At 41.3% G+C, this 15,687-nt stretch overlaps 1 protein-coding gene and 1 non-coding gene across 2 annotated transcripts; both read right to left on the minus strand.

Moving 5' to 3' along the window:
* Window positions 1-618: 618 nt before the first annotated feature.
* nabp1a (nucleic acid binding protein 1a) lies at window positions 619-9,339 on the minus strand. Its single transcript, XM_060937295.1, has 6 exons — window positions 8,400-9,339; window positions 8,019-8,157; window positions 3,477-3,548; window positions 3,285-3,369; window positions 2,974-3,034; window positions 619-1,300 (listed from the first exon to the last, which is right to left on the minus strand). The coding sequence occupies exons 1-6, from the start codon at window positions 8,491-8,493 to the stop codon at window positions 1,110-1,112; spliced, it is 642 nt and encodes a 213-aa protein (XP_060793278.1). The 5' UTR covers window positions 8,494-9,339; the 3' UTR covers window positions 619-1,109.
* A 4,800-nt stretch (window positions 9,340-14,139) lies between these two features.
* trnas-cga (transfer RNA serine (anticodon CGA)) lies at window positions 14,140-14,221 on the minus strand. Its single transcript has one exon. It is a non-coding gene; the product is annotated as a tRNA-Ser (tRNA).
* Between the last annotated feature and the right edge of the window lie 1,466 nt (window positions 14,222-15,687).

Raw genomic sequence — 15,687 nt, forward strand, 5'->3', positions numbered from 1 at the left:
TCCCTATTATAAACCTTCGCCATTTCTCTCCAAAGCACACAGAGTGTAAAAGATGTTCTGAGAACACTAAGGAGTTGTTAAAAATGTGTATATCTACAGAAATAAGAACTAGAGAATACTTGCATCACATTTAGAAAGGGTGTGGAAGAGCAAATCTTTATTCTTGTGACTGACATTAAAATGTTAATTTTTTTCTGGGTGTGGCAGTTAAACACAATGACATTTTTCCTCTGCTTTATTTGTGGTTCATCATAGAACCTGAACAAGGCTTACCAGCATGACTGGTACTATGACTTATCACAGGTTCAACACAAGCACAACCTTGGTTGTGGTATGGTTTTTCATGAATCGTGAACTTTCTTGGCCACTTGGTGTTTGAAGGAGAAAGAAGGCAGGACAGTGACTCCTACTGTTTTACAGCAGGATACATCTGAGTGGGGTGTGGACTCAAGTCCTTTTGACTCATGTTTTAATGACAAAAAGGATGGGTTGAGAAGGTGCCAGGGACCATTGTGATAAAGGGCCATTTTGTGTGGAGTGAATGTGACAGTCTGTTGTAACAGGCAGCTCACCAAAGCCACCATAACTGCAAAACAAGAGAAAGGCTCAAGAGACAAGTTTTAATTTTAGTATTTAATTTCTAATTAAATAAACCTAAGCATCAGAATCAAACCCTCACCTCTTTTGCACACAGTCACTTTTGGTATATATTTGGCTAAAGGGCATACTCCCTTCCACACAAAAAAAAGGCAGCCAGGGGCTTCCGCCTGCACGTTTACAACAGCAGTTAACCATTACTGAATTCCTCTAACAGCAAGTCATTATAAATTAAGCGAAGAAAGTGCATCGAGTGTTCAAGTAAGGGTGGATTGTTGAAACTCCACATGAGGGCAGGTGTCGAGACCTGCACTAAATAGAAGGGCAAGGAAGGGATCTTAAAATAAAATTTAAAAAAGGGGGTAACAACTGTTCTCCAAAAAAACCCTACTCTAACAGTCCTACGTCAAAGAGGACAAAGCCAACACTCAGCTGACGGCACTGTAATATTAGATTGTGTCTCTTGATTGGCAGTTATTTAAAAAAAAAAAAATTCAAGCTTTGAGTGTGCTTTATCTCTTGGAAGCACGTCGAGGGTCCCTGCCGTTGCTGATGGTGACTGATGGTTTTGAAGGTGCAGGCTGTCCTGCAGTGACTGGCGGCGGGCCATTTCCAGGAGCACGGCCATTCGCTCTCCCGGGAGCTGGGAAACTGGCTGGCAGGGGGGCGGCATTATTGGGATACGTCTGCATGGTGCCATTTCCTGCCATTCAAAAACACTGAAATGAGTCTGGTCTCTTAGTGAAAAGATCAAGAACACATCTTGGAGCATGGTATTAGTCTGAATGGCTTTGTACATACAGCCTACACATGAAGATTACAGTGGTGCTTGAAAGTTTGTGAACCCTTTAGAATCTTCTATATTTCTGCATGAATGACCTAAAACATCAGATTCACACAAATCCTAAAAGTAGATAAAAAGAACCCAGTTAAACAAATAAGAAAATTATATTTGGTAATTTGAGGAAAATCATCCAATATTACATATCTGAGTGGCAAAAGTATGTGAACCTCTAGGATTAGCAGTTAATTTGAAGATGAAATTCAAGTCAGGTGTTTTCAATCAATGGGATGACAACCAGGTGTGAGTGGGCACCATTTTATTTAAAGAACAGGGATCCATCAGTCTGATCTTCACAAAAAATGTTTGTGGAAGTGGATCATGGCACAAAGGAGATTTCTGAGGACCTCAGAAAAAGCATTGCTGCTCATCAGGCTGGAAAAGGTTACAAAACCATCTCTAAAGAATTTGGACTCTACCAGTCCACAGTCAGATTGTGTACAAATGCAGGAAATTCAGGACCATTGTTACCCTCCCCAGGAGTGGTCGACCAACAAAGATCACTCCAAGAGCAAGGCATGCAATAGTTGGTCACAAAGGACCCCAGGGTAACTTCTAAGCAACTGAAGGCCTTTCTCACATTGGCTAATGTTCATGAGTCCAGCATCAGGAAAACACTGAACAATGGTGTGCATGGCAGAGTTGCAAGGAGAAAGCCACTGCTCTCCAAGAAGAATATTGCTGCTCATCTGCAGTTTGCTAAAGATCACATGGACAAGCAAGAAGGCTATTGGAAAAATGTTTTGTGGACAGAGGAGACCAAAATAGAACTTTGGTTTAAATAAGAAGCGTTCTGTTTGGAGAAAGGAAAACACTGCATTCCAGCACAAGAACCTTATCCCATCTGTGAAACATGGTGGTGGTAGGATCATGGTTTGGGCCTGTTTTGCTACATCTGGACAGCTTGCCATCATTGATGGACCAATGAATTCTGAATTTTACCAGCAGATTTTAAAGGAAAAATGTCAGGATATCTGTCCATGAATTGAATCTCAAGAGAAGGTGGGTCATGCAACAAGACAACGACCCTAAGCACACAAGTCGTTCCACCAAAGAATGGTTAAAGAATAAAAGTTAATGTTTTGGAATGGCCAAGTCAAAGTCCTGACCTTAATCCAATCAAAATGTTGTGAAAGGACCTGAAACGAGCAGTTCATGTGAGGAAACCCACCAACATCCCACAGTTGAAGCTGTTCTGTACGGAGGAATGGGCTAAAATTCCTCCAAGCCGGTGTGCAGGACTGATCAACAGTTAACGGAAATGTTTAGTTGCAGTTATTGCTGCACAAGGGGGTCACACCAGATACTGAAAGCAAAGGTTCACATACTTTTGCCACTCATATGTAATATTGGATCATTTTCCTCAATAAAGAAATGGCCAAGTGTAATATTTCTCATTTGTTTAACTGGGCTCTCTTTACTTTTAGGACTTGTGTGAAAATCTGATGTTTGTCATTTATGCAGAAATAGAAAATTCTAAAGGGTTCACAAACTTTCAAGCACCACTGTACATCATGACTGACTGGTTTGCATACCTGCTTGGACAGGAGGTGCAGCATTTTGATTAGGTGGGGAGTTTCCATGCGGTTCTTTACCCTATTTAAAGAAGATGAAAAGCCACTTTAAATATCTATGCAAAGACAACTTCCGTCCCAGTTCAGGGTCTAGCTTGAGTGAGCTCAGCTTTAGTTTTCTAGCCACACTTTAAAGATCAACATCCATGGGGTTTTCTTGGACTATACATCTATAATAAACTATACCTGTTCCAACACCTAGAAATAGGAATCCTTATATTTAAAAAAGAAAAAAAAAAAAAACCCACTCCTGCCTAGTCTAACCACCTTACCGTTTTGTTCTGCTGGTTGGCTTGGGCTAGCAGGTCAGGATTTGGCTCACTGAAGTTTGGAACTTCTGAGTACACCATGCAGAACCTGAGTTGATTAAAAATATTACAGATCAAGATGCAGCACAAGTGTTTAAGGCAGCACCATACAACACTAGCGGTTCTGATGATAGATTAGGCTTACACACTACTCACTCTCCAATTTTCTGCAGATCTCCACCTCGGCCTGTGTACAAGGTAAGACACCCCTTCCAAATCGAGGCATATCTACAAAAAAAAAAAAAAAGGGGTAGGGGATACCAATTTAAAGGCTGAAGACTCCACACTAAATACACAGTCTTGTAGTCAATGATTTTCGCAGAGCCAGACCAGTGGAGATTTCACAGCTCGCATCAGGTGAGTAAGTGTATTGTACTTGTACATTACAGTGTTCTAAAGAGATGTACAACAGGGCTTTCCAATTTCACCCAAGTTATTTCCCCATTTAAAGACCCCTCACTCAATACACCAGTTAAATACCTGGTTGTTTGAGTCTTGTATCCATTACATGGACTTGTAATCATTTAATTAGCCAGATGAAACAAACCTGGATTAATCCTAAGGTTTGCATTCTTATTTTTAAGTACAAATCCACAGGTGATTAAAGAAAATTGGTGCATGCTGATTGGTCAAGAAATTCAGATTATTTCTTGATCACCTCAGCAAAATGGCAGCTTGGTCACCATTAAGTGAGGAAGAACTACAAATGAAAGAAAATGCTGTTCCTAAAAGCACTAAAAGATGCTAAAGTTTGATCTAAAACTATTCAAAGGTAAGGTGGAATTGTGATTTATTTTACCCATTTCAAAGCAATGCATTTTATGTGACTTGGTGTAGATAAATGACAAGTCTGCGCTGCAGTTATTACATTCGCCTGCCAGTTTTGAAGTTTGAAATGTTAAAAACCCTACTTTTTAAAAAAAAAAAGTGCATTTATACTAAAACAATCATCCACCTCAGACTCTGAATAATAACCTTGACTTCATCTTATTCACTTTGCCTTCAGAGAATAATTGTTAAATAGTAACTAGTTAGCTTGTATCACCAACATCTTACTTATCTGGTAAAACTATTCCAAGTGTGTTCAAAAGTCTTCCTTTATGCAAGTTTTCATGAAACAGGTTGACATATGGTGCTTTTATGCATTAGCTACTTTCCCCTGAAACAATCTGGCTGAGGGACAGTCACCAAATTTGGCAACTTTTTAAAACTGCTTTAGTGATTACCTTCGCTTGACACCACCAGTGTGAAGCCTGATGGTGTTGCTCTTTCACCCAATCACCAGTGTGTCCCATACACCCTTCCCCTTGTTTTAAATCTTGTTCTTGGAGATCTTTCCAAGTAATAAATGTGAAGGAAGCTTATTTACAGCTACTCACCTTCCACAACTACACTCAATGCTTTAAAGGCCTGGTCCCACAACACAACCAACTACAGCTGCACCTATGCCTGAATTTAGTTCCAGTCTACAGCAGTCACACCCCAACTATAATAGTTGGTCCTGCCACTCAGGTAAATAAATGTGGGTTTTTTTTTTTTTTTACTCCAGGAAGTTATAGCAGTTGTGCACTGTGTACACATGGCAGCACACAATTACTGACAGTGAGGAAGAGCTGCTTTTGATGCTCATTTTGCACAGAAGGCAAAGCCAAAGGAAAAGGAGATGGTTCCAAGTTTACAGATAAAAGATATTCATAGCCACTCTACTGCTGATCTTCCATACGCCTTCCTTTTTGACTGCATCATTGTACAACGTGCGTGTCATAAAGCATGGGATTCTTCAACACTATCAGCTTCTCCATGATGCAACAAGGATAGACAGACACACCCAGGAAAAACATGTGCTCAGACATCACAAGTAAACAATTATCTGATTGGTCAGATGTTATCAGACCAGACCCCCCCACTCCAGATCAATGATAAACCCAGGCTTACACTTCGTTTACACGTAGCCGGGTATTTATGAAAACGGACATCTCCCCATACTAGAAAATAATTCCGTTTACACAATGCTCAAAAACAGCCAGGGAAGGCTGTCAAAAACGTCAAACAAATAGAAAGCCAACCAGAGATCTGAAAACCAAGGAGGGACCGTCAGATCACAATGCTAAAACTCCATTTTCCCCATAACATGGAGAAAACTCCGTTTTGCACCATTTACACGCAGGCATGAAAACGAAGTCTTCACAAATCTCCACTTTGCCCGGAGTTTTGGAAAGCAGCTGTTTTCAGTGACTGAAACCTCCGTTTACGTGTAAATGGGTGCAACCGCATAAATATCCATTTTTATAGATACCCGGCTACGTGTAAACGGGGTCTTAGGCTATAGAGGTTTTCGACCTGACGTCATAGGGTCACGTGATACTGTTTACGCCGCCATTTTGGAGGTCAAACAAAGCCATGCTTATCAGCAAACAACGCTTGTAATATCCATCTTCATCGTTTACTTTTATCGTAGAATGCCTGATGTGTTGTGCAGTTAGCTGCCACAACAGAAGAGGGGATAAACCTGGATTAATGTTCCATAGGTTCCTGGCCGATCGACAGCGTCACGAAAAGTGGATCGCGGCGATCAGGCGAGAGAATTGGCAACCCACTGAACACACGCGTTTGTGTGGCGAACATTTTGTCTCAGGTAACTTTTCCAAAAGTTTAAGGATATCGTATGCGAGATAAATGACAAATTATACATGTAGCCTAGCACCTAGCCTACACGCAAGCCCTGTTAGGTGGTGTTCAGGCTACCTGGCACCTAGCCCCACTAGTCAGGCTACAATGGTTCTCTTTATACATCCATGGTTTTATATACATGAGACGGGGACTGCTCTGCCTCATCAATGGGGCTACGTGGCACTGGACTTCTTACTAGTGTTTGGGCGGCTTACGTGTAGTCTAGGTTTAACATACACGGTGCCCTCAGACGAGGCAGAGCCATGTTGTTGGGTGGGTTGTACTTTTTAGATGTGAATATGCAATGGACAAAACTAGAATTCGATGCTAGACATATTATGCATTTTCCTATATGATTAATGTAACTCTCTACCTGGACACTTTTTCTAACTGCAATGAATTTACTTTTATTTGGCATCATGTTGAAGTAGACTGTTATGGAGTTTTTTTGCCACAAAATGTTGTTGGAAATCTTTGCATATGTTGTCATGGCAACCATTCAAAATGTCAAGGTACTGAAGGTCTGGCAAATCACCGACACTACACCGTTGCAGTGGCATAAACAGGTGATTAGGTAACGAGTATGGGTCACGTATACCAGCCTCCATCAATTTTTCGCGATATCTGCTCTTACTTTTACCATCGAGATGCTGTACGGTACACGACAGTGTAATGTCGCTCGATAACCCACATGTTGGGCTAGCGGGAGTCGCCATTGTTTTGACCACCAAAATGGCACCATCTACTTGTCGACATGGCAACGGTCACGTGGGTCGAAAACCTCTATAGGTATCGTTACCAGTCTGGTGTGACCAACCACAAACTGCAGGGAATCCATTTTAGTTATTAGTCCTGTATGTGGGATCAAAATAGTCTGGTTAACACCAGACCATATCACAAGTGAAATATGGTCTGGAATCCGCCTATTGAATTTCTCGTAGGGGAGGTGTGGTTTACGATTGTCAACGGCCGTTTATTGGACGTTGCGAATGTTTATCATTTGGCATATACGTAGCCCATGGCCAATCATGGCAGTTGTACCCAGTGACAGAGCGACGAAGAGGCGAAGAAAAGGAAAGAGAAGGCAAAACAAAAATAGACTAACGCCAAACGCCGTTCTTTTTTTAAAACAAACTTTCGCTCTAAACTATTCAGAACAGTGTCTAAAGCTTGATCGAAAGTTTGGTTCGTATCGCTCGCCGCCATGTTAAATGTGATCCGTAAACAGTCCCAAATAAACTACAAGCTTCCATTTGTCGAGTAGTACGCGTCACCGTCTTTCCACCCCTCCCCACTCTCTGATTGGCTCCCTAACTCAGGTGAGCCTTAGACCATAGTTTCCATGCTGTCTTTTCAGATCAGAACGATTGTGCAAAGCAGCATAGGATTTCCCAGGTTAGGATCAAAATGGGGTTCAAACTGCATCATGGCAGACCCTACACTCTGAACCCAACTTCCTCAGGTAAAAAAGTACTTCATTGGACAGTAACGTTTCCATGACACAAAGCCTTCTAGTTGACATTCTTGGTAGAAAGTTTTGTAAATGCATCAAGTTTAATGTGTGGTGCCATGACTAAAGAGGACACTACAAAAAAAAAAAAAAGCATAACTACTTTTATTTGTACGGAAGAGGATTAGGGCCACTGTGAGGGAAAAAGTGAGTTCTGATTAGACTTCTCAGAATTCTGAGATTAAAGTCAGAATTCTGAGATTAAAAAGTCAGAACTCATTCCCCCCCCCCACAGTGGCCCTAATCCTCTTCCGTATATTCCAAAGCAAAATCTCGTGTACCTAAATTTGGTATACCAGTGATCATGATGAATAAACAAATATACAAATTTGCCTATGTTGTCCTAGTTGCCAATACTGATATGGATGATCCTAATGGATGGACAGGCAGAGAGGAGCATTAGTATTACAGTTAAGGGGCCTCCAAAGCCTCCTGCTCCATCACACCTCTCTGTGGAGACCTCCAGCCTTTCATGAAGGTCTTAAAGATCTCCTTGGCTGTTTTGCAGGTAGTTTTACCCTCGGGTGAGGCGGATGATGTCCCCAGGCTGGATCAGGCTGCCCAACTCATCCCACACGGAGATGGCGATACTTCCGCTTTTATCGGCGACTTTACACGACCGCACTTCGTGTCCGTCCTTTGTCTTGGTCACGCGACCTGGAAGAGAAAAGAGAGAAAAAAAAAGAGCTCGTGACAGTACCGACTCGGTGTTTTCCTCTGACGGAACACACAAGGCAACACACAGACGGGGTTTTCAGCGAGGCAGTGCGAAGTAACGCAGGCGCTAACCATGACCTGACCGTAATGCTAACAGTAGCGGAAGTCAGTGTTGCGCACCAGATAAGGAAGCGCGTTGTTAGCACAGTGTTATCAGGACAGGACTCTTCAGCACTACTTACCTATTTCCAGAACTATAAAGACGATATGCAGGTTTTTAGATCCTGGTTTTACGTCTTTAATCAAGCTCACGGCGTCGTTGTTAATATTCGACATCGCTTTAAAAAAAAAAAAGAGCCGCAGGAGATGGAAGTGAAGATGAAAAAGAAGCTAGCGGCGCTAGCACTGAGGCTAACTACAATACAGTGTATTAGAGCAGCTAGCACGCAAAGCTAGCCGAACCCATTATACTTATACAGTATATTAATGGAGCTGTAATACTAATAAAGCGACTGAAAGTGGTTGCAAACGAGTGTAAGAGTGGGTCTGAAAGCCTGAATCGGTGTATAAAGAGTCTCCTCAGGGGAAGTGAATGAAGTTAAGCCTAGAAACAAGTCACTCGAGTGGCTGTCCACTTTATCATTAAAAGTAAAAGGATTTATCCCGAGATTTATCACGCTAGTCACTCTTAATGGGAAAACGACACCATTTTAGGCTCTGAAACAAACCAAATTAGTGCCACCATTATTACCGGTGTCTAGTTTTATTCTGGACACCGCTGCTATTATTTCCGCTAATCACCTCAGAATCTACACACTGATGGATATGAAGGAACTAATTAATTAACGTCAAGCTACACAAAAACACTCCTTATACCAAATCCCAGCTCTTATATCTTACATCTTATAAACGCCTAGGTTGACTGCGGAAAACCCCACTGAGCTAACCGAGCTAACTTTTCTTTAGTGATAACTCTACCATGATGAGTATCATAACATATTAAACTCGCTAATGGCGCTGTGAACTGATTTAATCCGTGACCTATGGGTTCCTATATGTGAGACATTTACAGTGGAACAATTACATAAAAACCTGACCGCGGAAAAAAAAAAATTTCTCTTCCCAGTGGCATTTGAACCTGCCTCTCCCTATCTAACAAAAGCCTGAGAACAACGCCGACGTGTGTGCGCGGCGTCTTTTATACCAGCAGGGTCATACCATTATTCTGCTGAATGGGGGGACGTACAGAGTGACGTTCAACTACATTTCCTGATTTGTCCGTGTAAATCCGTATCCTGAGAATTAGATCATACAATGCGTTTCATAAAACATTAAACAAATACAAATGTCTGACCTACTCATGTTTAAAGACTTTAAGCAAGGCGATGGTACTTACCTTGATCTCGACACCTGATTGGTCACAGGACGCGTTGTGTCCACATGTTAAGGAAATACCCAGCAATGCGCATGCGTCCTGTTTCTGTATTCGGGATGGGCGATACCAACTAATACTAAGGCTAGTATACCGATACCAACATTGATACGATACTTAAAGAAGTCTTCATATGCACACAAAAAAAGACCCCCAAAACTCAGGAAATCTTTGTGATTTCTATAGTGAAAATTGGTAAATGCAGACATTAAAATTGTACCTGAAAGCTTTGGCACTAGTATGAAAACTATGAAAGATCAGACTTCTCGATTCTGTTTTAATCTTTAATAGCAGAGCTCCCTGCATGGAGCGGCGCTTAAAGGAGAACTGAAGTCATTTTTAAACTTGCTTTATTTCTTAATTAACGTGTTGTTCAATTACGTTTTCGGTTTTAGTAACCTTATATCGTGACTCGTATTGGCAACTAATTGCAATTAAATATTATACTTATCGGTCTATTTGGTTTTTAGCCATGTTGAATTTAGTTCGTTTGGTCCACGGCAGGTGTCACTTATCCGCGCGATCTTCACGAGACTTGTGCAAGACTTCGAAACGTGAAGTTTTAGCCAGGTGTCAGTGCCGCCATTTTGAAAACTTTTCCAAATGAAATATTGCACAAAAACGAGTTTAAATGACAATTACTGCCTACTTTTTTCAAACATTCCTGATTGCTATAAAAACAAACAAAACTTCCGGCTTGATTACATCAGCATTCGAAAGAGGGCGTGTGCGTCTTTTGACTATGTTGGCAGATGTTGGTCACTTTGATTTCTGCTTTACGTTTTACTTTCGTCCTACAATATCTCACACAGGTCTCAACGAATCTCGTTTACGGCCATTGTTTTGACATATGGACTGATATATTACATAGCATATTTCAAACACTCATAACTTGCTATAGCAGTGACAAAATAGCTATCAAAAATGCATTCCTACATTTAATAAAATGAGATAAATAGAATTTTGATAATAAAAAATTTGCCTTCAGTTCTCCTTTAGGAGAATATGGTAATGCATCGACCTGACTTTTGATGGCCTTTGTAACTGCAAGAACGACATACAGTACGTGTACCACCACAGGGAACCTTGTGCAAGTGCAAGGCAACGTATCTCATAAACACTTGACCGCTGGACAATGAAATTTGTATCTTTTTGTATGTAAGATAGATGGGTTTTTATCCAGCACTTATTTTTTATTTGCTTTTTAAAAAAATAATGTGGGATTATTTACTAACACATTTTACAAAAAAATATTTATGACGGTGGTGCAGTGTTGAGCACTGTTGCCTCACAGCAAGAAGGTCCTGAGTTCGAGCCCAGTGGCCAAAGAGAGCCTTTCTGTGTGGAGTTCATGTCTGCATGGGTTTCCTCCGAGTGCTCCGGTTTCCCCCACAGTCCAAAGACATGCAGGCTAGGCTAATTGGTGGCTCTAAATTGACCATGATTGTGAATGGTTGTTTGTCTCTATGTGTTAGCCCTGCAATGACCTGGTGACATGTCCAGGGTGTACCCTGCTTCTCTCCCACAGTCAGCTGGGATAGACTCCAGCTTGCCTGCGACCCTGTACAGGAGAAGCAGCTACAGATAATGGATGGATTTATGAAAGTTTCAAATAAAACTAGTTAAAACAGTTTTATTAGTCCACTAGCTTGTTGGTGTCATATATTTGAATGATAGATGTAAGGACAGAAAGAGTTTATTCATAAGCACGCTAGCAAACAGATCCAATCTCAGATTTATTAGGATCCAGCACCATCAGAATTAGAAGTATTGATCAGAATCAGAATCAAGTTTATTGCCAAGTACATTCCCACATACAAGGAATTTACTTTGGTGATTGGTGCTTGAATAGTTAAGATAGAAGAATTTAGTAGTGACAAAGCAAAAGTAGCTATGTACATAGAATAAAAAATAAGAAGAATCCACAATATACAAGTTTGAAAAGTGGACTTTGATACTGTGGTATTGAGCCTCCCATCCTTGATCCTTGTGCTGTTGCAGCTGTTGTGTGATTCTTTCGAACAGTTCAAGAAATTATTTTCTTAAGAGTCCACACTTTCTTGCTCTTTGTTGATTGTTATTGGCCCATTGCTGTGTGCACTCTGGTAGAGATACCATAGGTTACCAACTGATTGCATGCAGTTGACTGGGAGAAGATCTCATCTCATCATCTCTACCCGCTTTATCCTGTTCTACAGGGTTGCAGGCAAGCTGGAGCCTATCCCAGCTGACTGTTGCCAGGTCATCGCAGGGCTAATATATATAAGACACTTATCATAACATTATGAGCCTGTCATTGGCAAAATCAAGCGGTTTGCTTTGACACAGATTTTTGCCAGTTAGAGTGTCCACTGAGCCATGCACTCCTCTTCCCATCAGAGAGTCCACAGTCAAGTTAACAATACGTGTTTATGCTGTCATGACCAGCTCAAAATCATGACAAATCACAGGAGGTACAAAAAGTAATTAAAGCAAAAGATCATAATTTATTCAAAAGCAATTCCAACAGTCAAAACATCAAAAAGGTTATGAGGTGTGACAGTCAGTAAATCAGTAATATCAGTATGCATGCATGGATGATAAAATGTGAAGCAGGGTGTTGGTTTGGAAAAACAATAACATGAGTGAGGAGCGTAGGGGAGCAGAGGTTCTTCTTTTCTCTCTCTTCTCTGGGTACAAGTGTGGTGTGCTCTTAAATACCAGGAACACCAGGCCCAGGTGTTCCCAATAACAGATCAGCCACACCTACTGGGCATCTGCAACATAAAAACACAGACACGCAGCCAACCCAGCAGCCAATAGAGGCGGGGTCATCACAACACCATAAAACAAAGGCTTAACAAGTCTTATGTAGGTGTTGATCACTAACAGTTATTGGGAATGGTGCTCAAAGGCGCAATAAAAAGAAAAAATGACTGCTGATACCGTTAAACTTAACACCTAGTTACCGACGGTGTACTGGCAGTGTTTTTATATCCCCTGCCCCACCCTGCGGTGCAATATAAATGACATCATCGGTGACTTGCAACACATGAATGAACTGAATGGGGAAAATTTAGAAAACATAGCGAATCAGTGGGTGGACATTGACAACGATACAATGTTGTTGTTATTTCCATAACAGATGAAGGAATCATTGCCTCATATTGTGATCCTTTAACTCAGTCAGTGAACTGCGATAGTGACTCGGAAGGAGAAATTTGTGATAAGGAGAATGTGTCTAAAATTTCACATGTAACATGAGTGTTTGGTGTGCCAAGTAGGTCCATTTCAGTTTTACAAACTTTTCAGTATAATGAACAATTTCAATGTCCCCCAAGGAGTTCGTTATAGTGGGACTGCAGTGATTACACTCTCAGGAAAGCCATTGATGGGAAAGAAACTGAGCTTGGTCTTACGCTCACTCCCCAAAGATCACGAAGGTACCCTGTGAAGGTGCTTACAGATCTGGATGATGACATTGCCTTGCTCTCTGATGACATCCTGCAGACCCAGGAACTGCTGCTACGTGTAGAAGAAGAGTGTAATGAAGTCAGACTTTTTGTCAACGACCAGAAAACCAAAGTTATGACCTGCAATGTTCCCCTCACAGCTTCACCTAGGACAAAAACTGGAAAGCCCCTTGAAGTCATGAGCGATTTTAAATATCTCGGCTCATGGACTGGCTCCACCGAACATGACATGAAGATCTGAAAGGCTCTTGTGTGGAAGGCCCTTAACAACATGAGAGCTGTCTGGAAATCCACCATGTCACGAGAACTCAAGATCAAGCTGTTCTGTGTAACTGGGGAATCCATACTCCTGTATGGTAGCGAGTACTGGGCCCTGAACATCTCCCTCCAGAAGTCGCTGGATGGCTCATACACCCGCATGCTGCGTGTTGCCTTAAACATCAGTTGGCAGGACCACATTCCAAACAAAGAGCTCTATGGTGACCTCCCAAGGATCTCCGACAAGGTGGCTTGGAAGAGGCTTGGCCTGGCGGGTCACTGCCTCAGGCACAATGAGCTCCCCTCAAGTCAACTCATTCTGTGGGAGCCCAGGCATGGATCGCGCCATCCTGGTCATCCAGCGACTACACTAGTCGAAACACTCATGATGGATGTTGGGGCAGCCAACAATGCTGAGCTCGCCACCTGCATGTCTGACCGCAGAGATTGGTCTTCGAGGCGTGCAGCTTGGCTGAGGCTGCCTTAAGTAAGTAAGTAAGTAAGTAAGTAGTGTATCCGATTTGGGTTGTTTGGCTGGAAAACTTAGGAATAATACACTGTAATGGCTTTAGTAAACAAATACAATGGTGCATGTTTATATAACAATTAAAAATATTGATTATGTTACAATAAATATGTGTAAAAATAAATCTTTTTGTTTGAGCAGGGCTGCAGAAAATTTGAGATCTGAGCTGGATGACAAACCTGGCTATGTTATCTTTTTATTCTGTCTTATGTCTGCTGTTTGCAGTAATGATGCCGTTTTACGGTGCAATTGAATTATTGATTTATTTAAATGATAAGTAACCTGATAGTGTCAGTGAAAAGTAAATGTAAACTCGTCACGAACAGGATTCGAACCTGTGCGGGGAAACCCCATTGGATTTCGAGTCCAACGCCTTAACCTCTCGGCCACCGTGACACTGAGAAAGTGCGCTGACAACCGGCTATTTATAGAAAAAGATCTCCATTATCACGTTACAATTTAATTATTCAATATCATTAAAATTATTTATTTTATTATTGTTATTGATATTAAATTGTTATTACGGTGTAAATCTGTTCCACGCGAATAAATCATGCTAATAAAATTGTACCCCGCAGATTTACATCAAGTGACATTAGCTAAACCGTTGCTAGCGTTCACTCAAAAGAAACAAACAAACCAAACCAAAACAACCCTAGCAGTAAAATTCAATAAAGTTAAGTTACAGTTTATTTTCTTAGCTAGATTGCCCCCTAAATAAAGCTAAAGTTCAAAACAATGACCAATCCACTGTCCCCGTCAGACAGACGACATAAGTGGTGAAATAACTCCACAGTATGGGCTGTGAAAAAAATAAACGGACTTCCGGAAAGAAGAACGCTGGAGGTTTTGTGTCACACCGACATGCCTCTGTAAACTGAAGAAGAATTTGGCTGTTCAGTCATGTTTCAGCAGCGTGATAAAGTGATCAGCAGAGGGCAACCGAAAGAAAGATTAAAAATAACTGCTTTTCGAGTTTAGTTTTTAATCCTGAATGAGTCCATGTTGGGGTGGAGAGATGAGTTTCTGTAAAACATCAGGCTTCACATACACATGGTCTCATTAGGACTTGTTCTCTCTCCGTCTGTCTCTATCTAGAATAGAATAGAATGTCTTTATTGTCACTATACACATGTACAACGAGATTAAAGCATCTCCAATAACAGTGCAAACAGCGTGGGGGGGTAAGGTGCACAGTCTGAGGTGTATGTGTTGTGTTACATATTATGGAGTGAGGTATTGCACATCTAAAGTATTGCACAGAGACAGTCACATGATAAATTATTGCACGAGAGAGTCACATAAGATAAAATATTACACATTATGAAGTATTGCAAGGTAAGGTAAGGTGCACAGACTTGAGGTGTATGTGTTGTGTGTAAGGTGCACAGTCCTGAGGTGTATGTGTTGTGTGTAAGGTGCAAAGTCCTGAGGTGTATGTGCTGTGTGTAAGGTGCACAGTCCTGAGGTGTATGTGCTGTGTGTAAGGTGCACAGTCCTGAGGTGTATGTGCTGTGTGTAAGGTGCACAGTCCTGAGGTGTATGTGCTGTGTGTAAGGTGCACAGTCCTGAGGTGTATGTGCTGTGTGTAAGGTGCACAGTCCTGAGGTGTATGTACTGTGTGTAAGGTGCACAGTCCTGAGGTGAATGTGTTGCGTTTCACATTATGGAGTGAGGTATTGCAAATTATAAAAGTATTGCATAGAGAGTCACCTTATAAAGTACTGCACATTATAAATTAGAAAATAGTAAAATAGTAAAGTAAATAGACTATAAAGTCAGAGCATATCTGAGTTCAGGGCGGTTATGGCTTTTGGAAAGGTGACCAGATTTCTGAGAAGAAAACCAGGGGCATTTTTGGT

Source organism: Neoarius graeffei, chromosome 13, assembly GCF_027579695.1.
Source record: "Neoarius graeffei isolate fNeoGra1 chromosome 13, fNeoGra1.pri, whole genome shotgun sequence".
In the NCBI taxonomy this organism is placed as follows: Eukaryota; Metazoa; Chordata; class Actinopteri; order Siluriformes; family Ariidae; genus Neoarius; species Neoarius graeffei.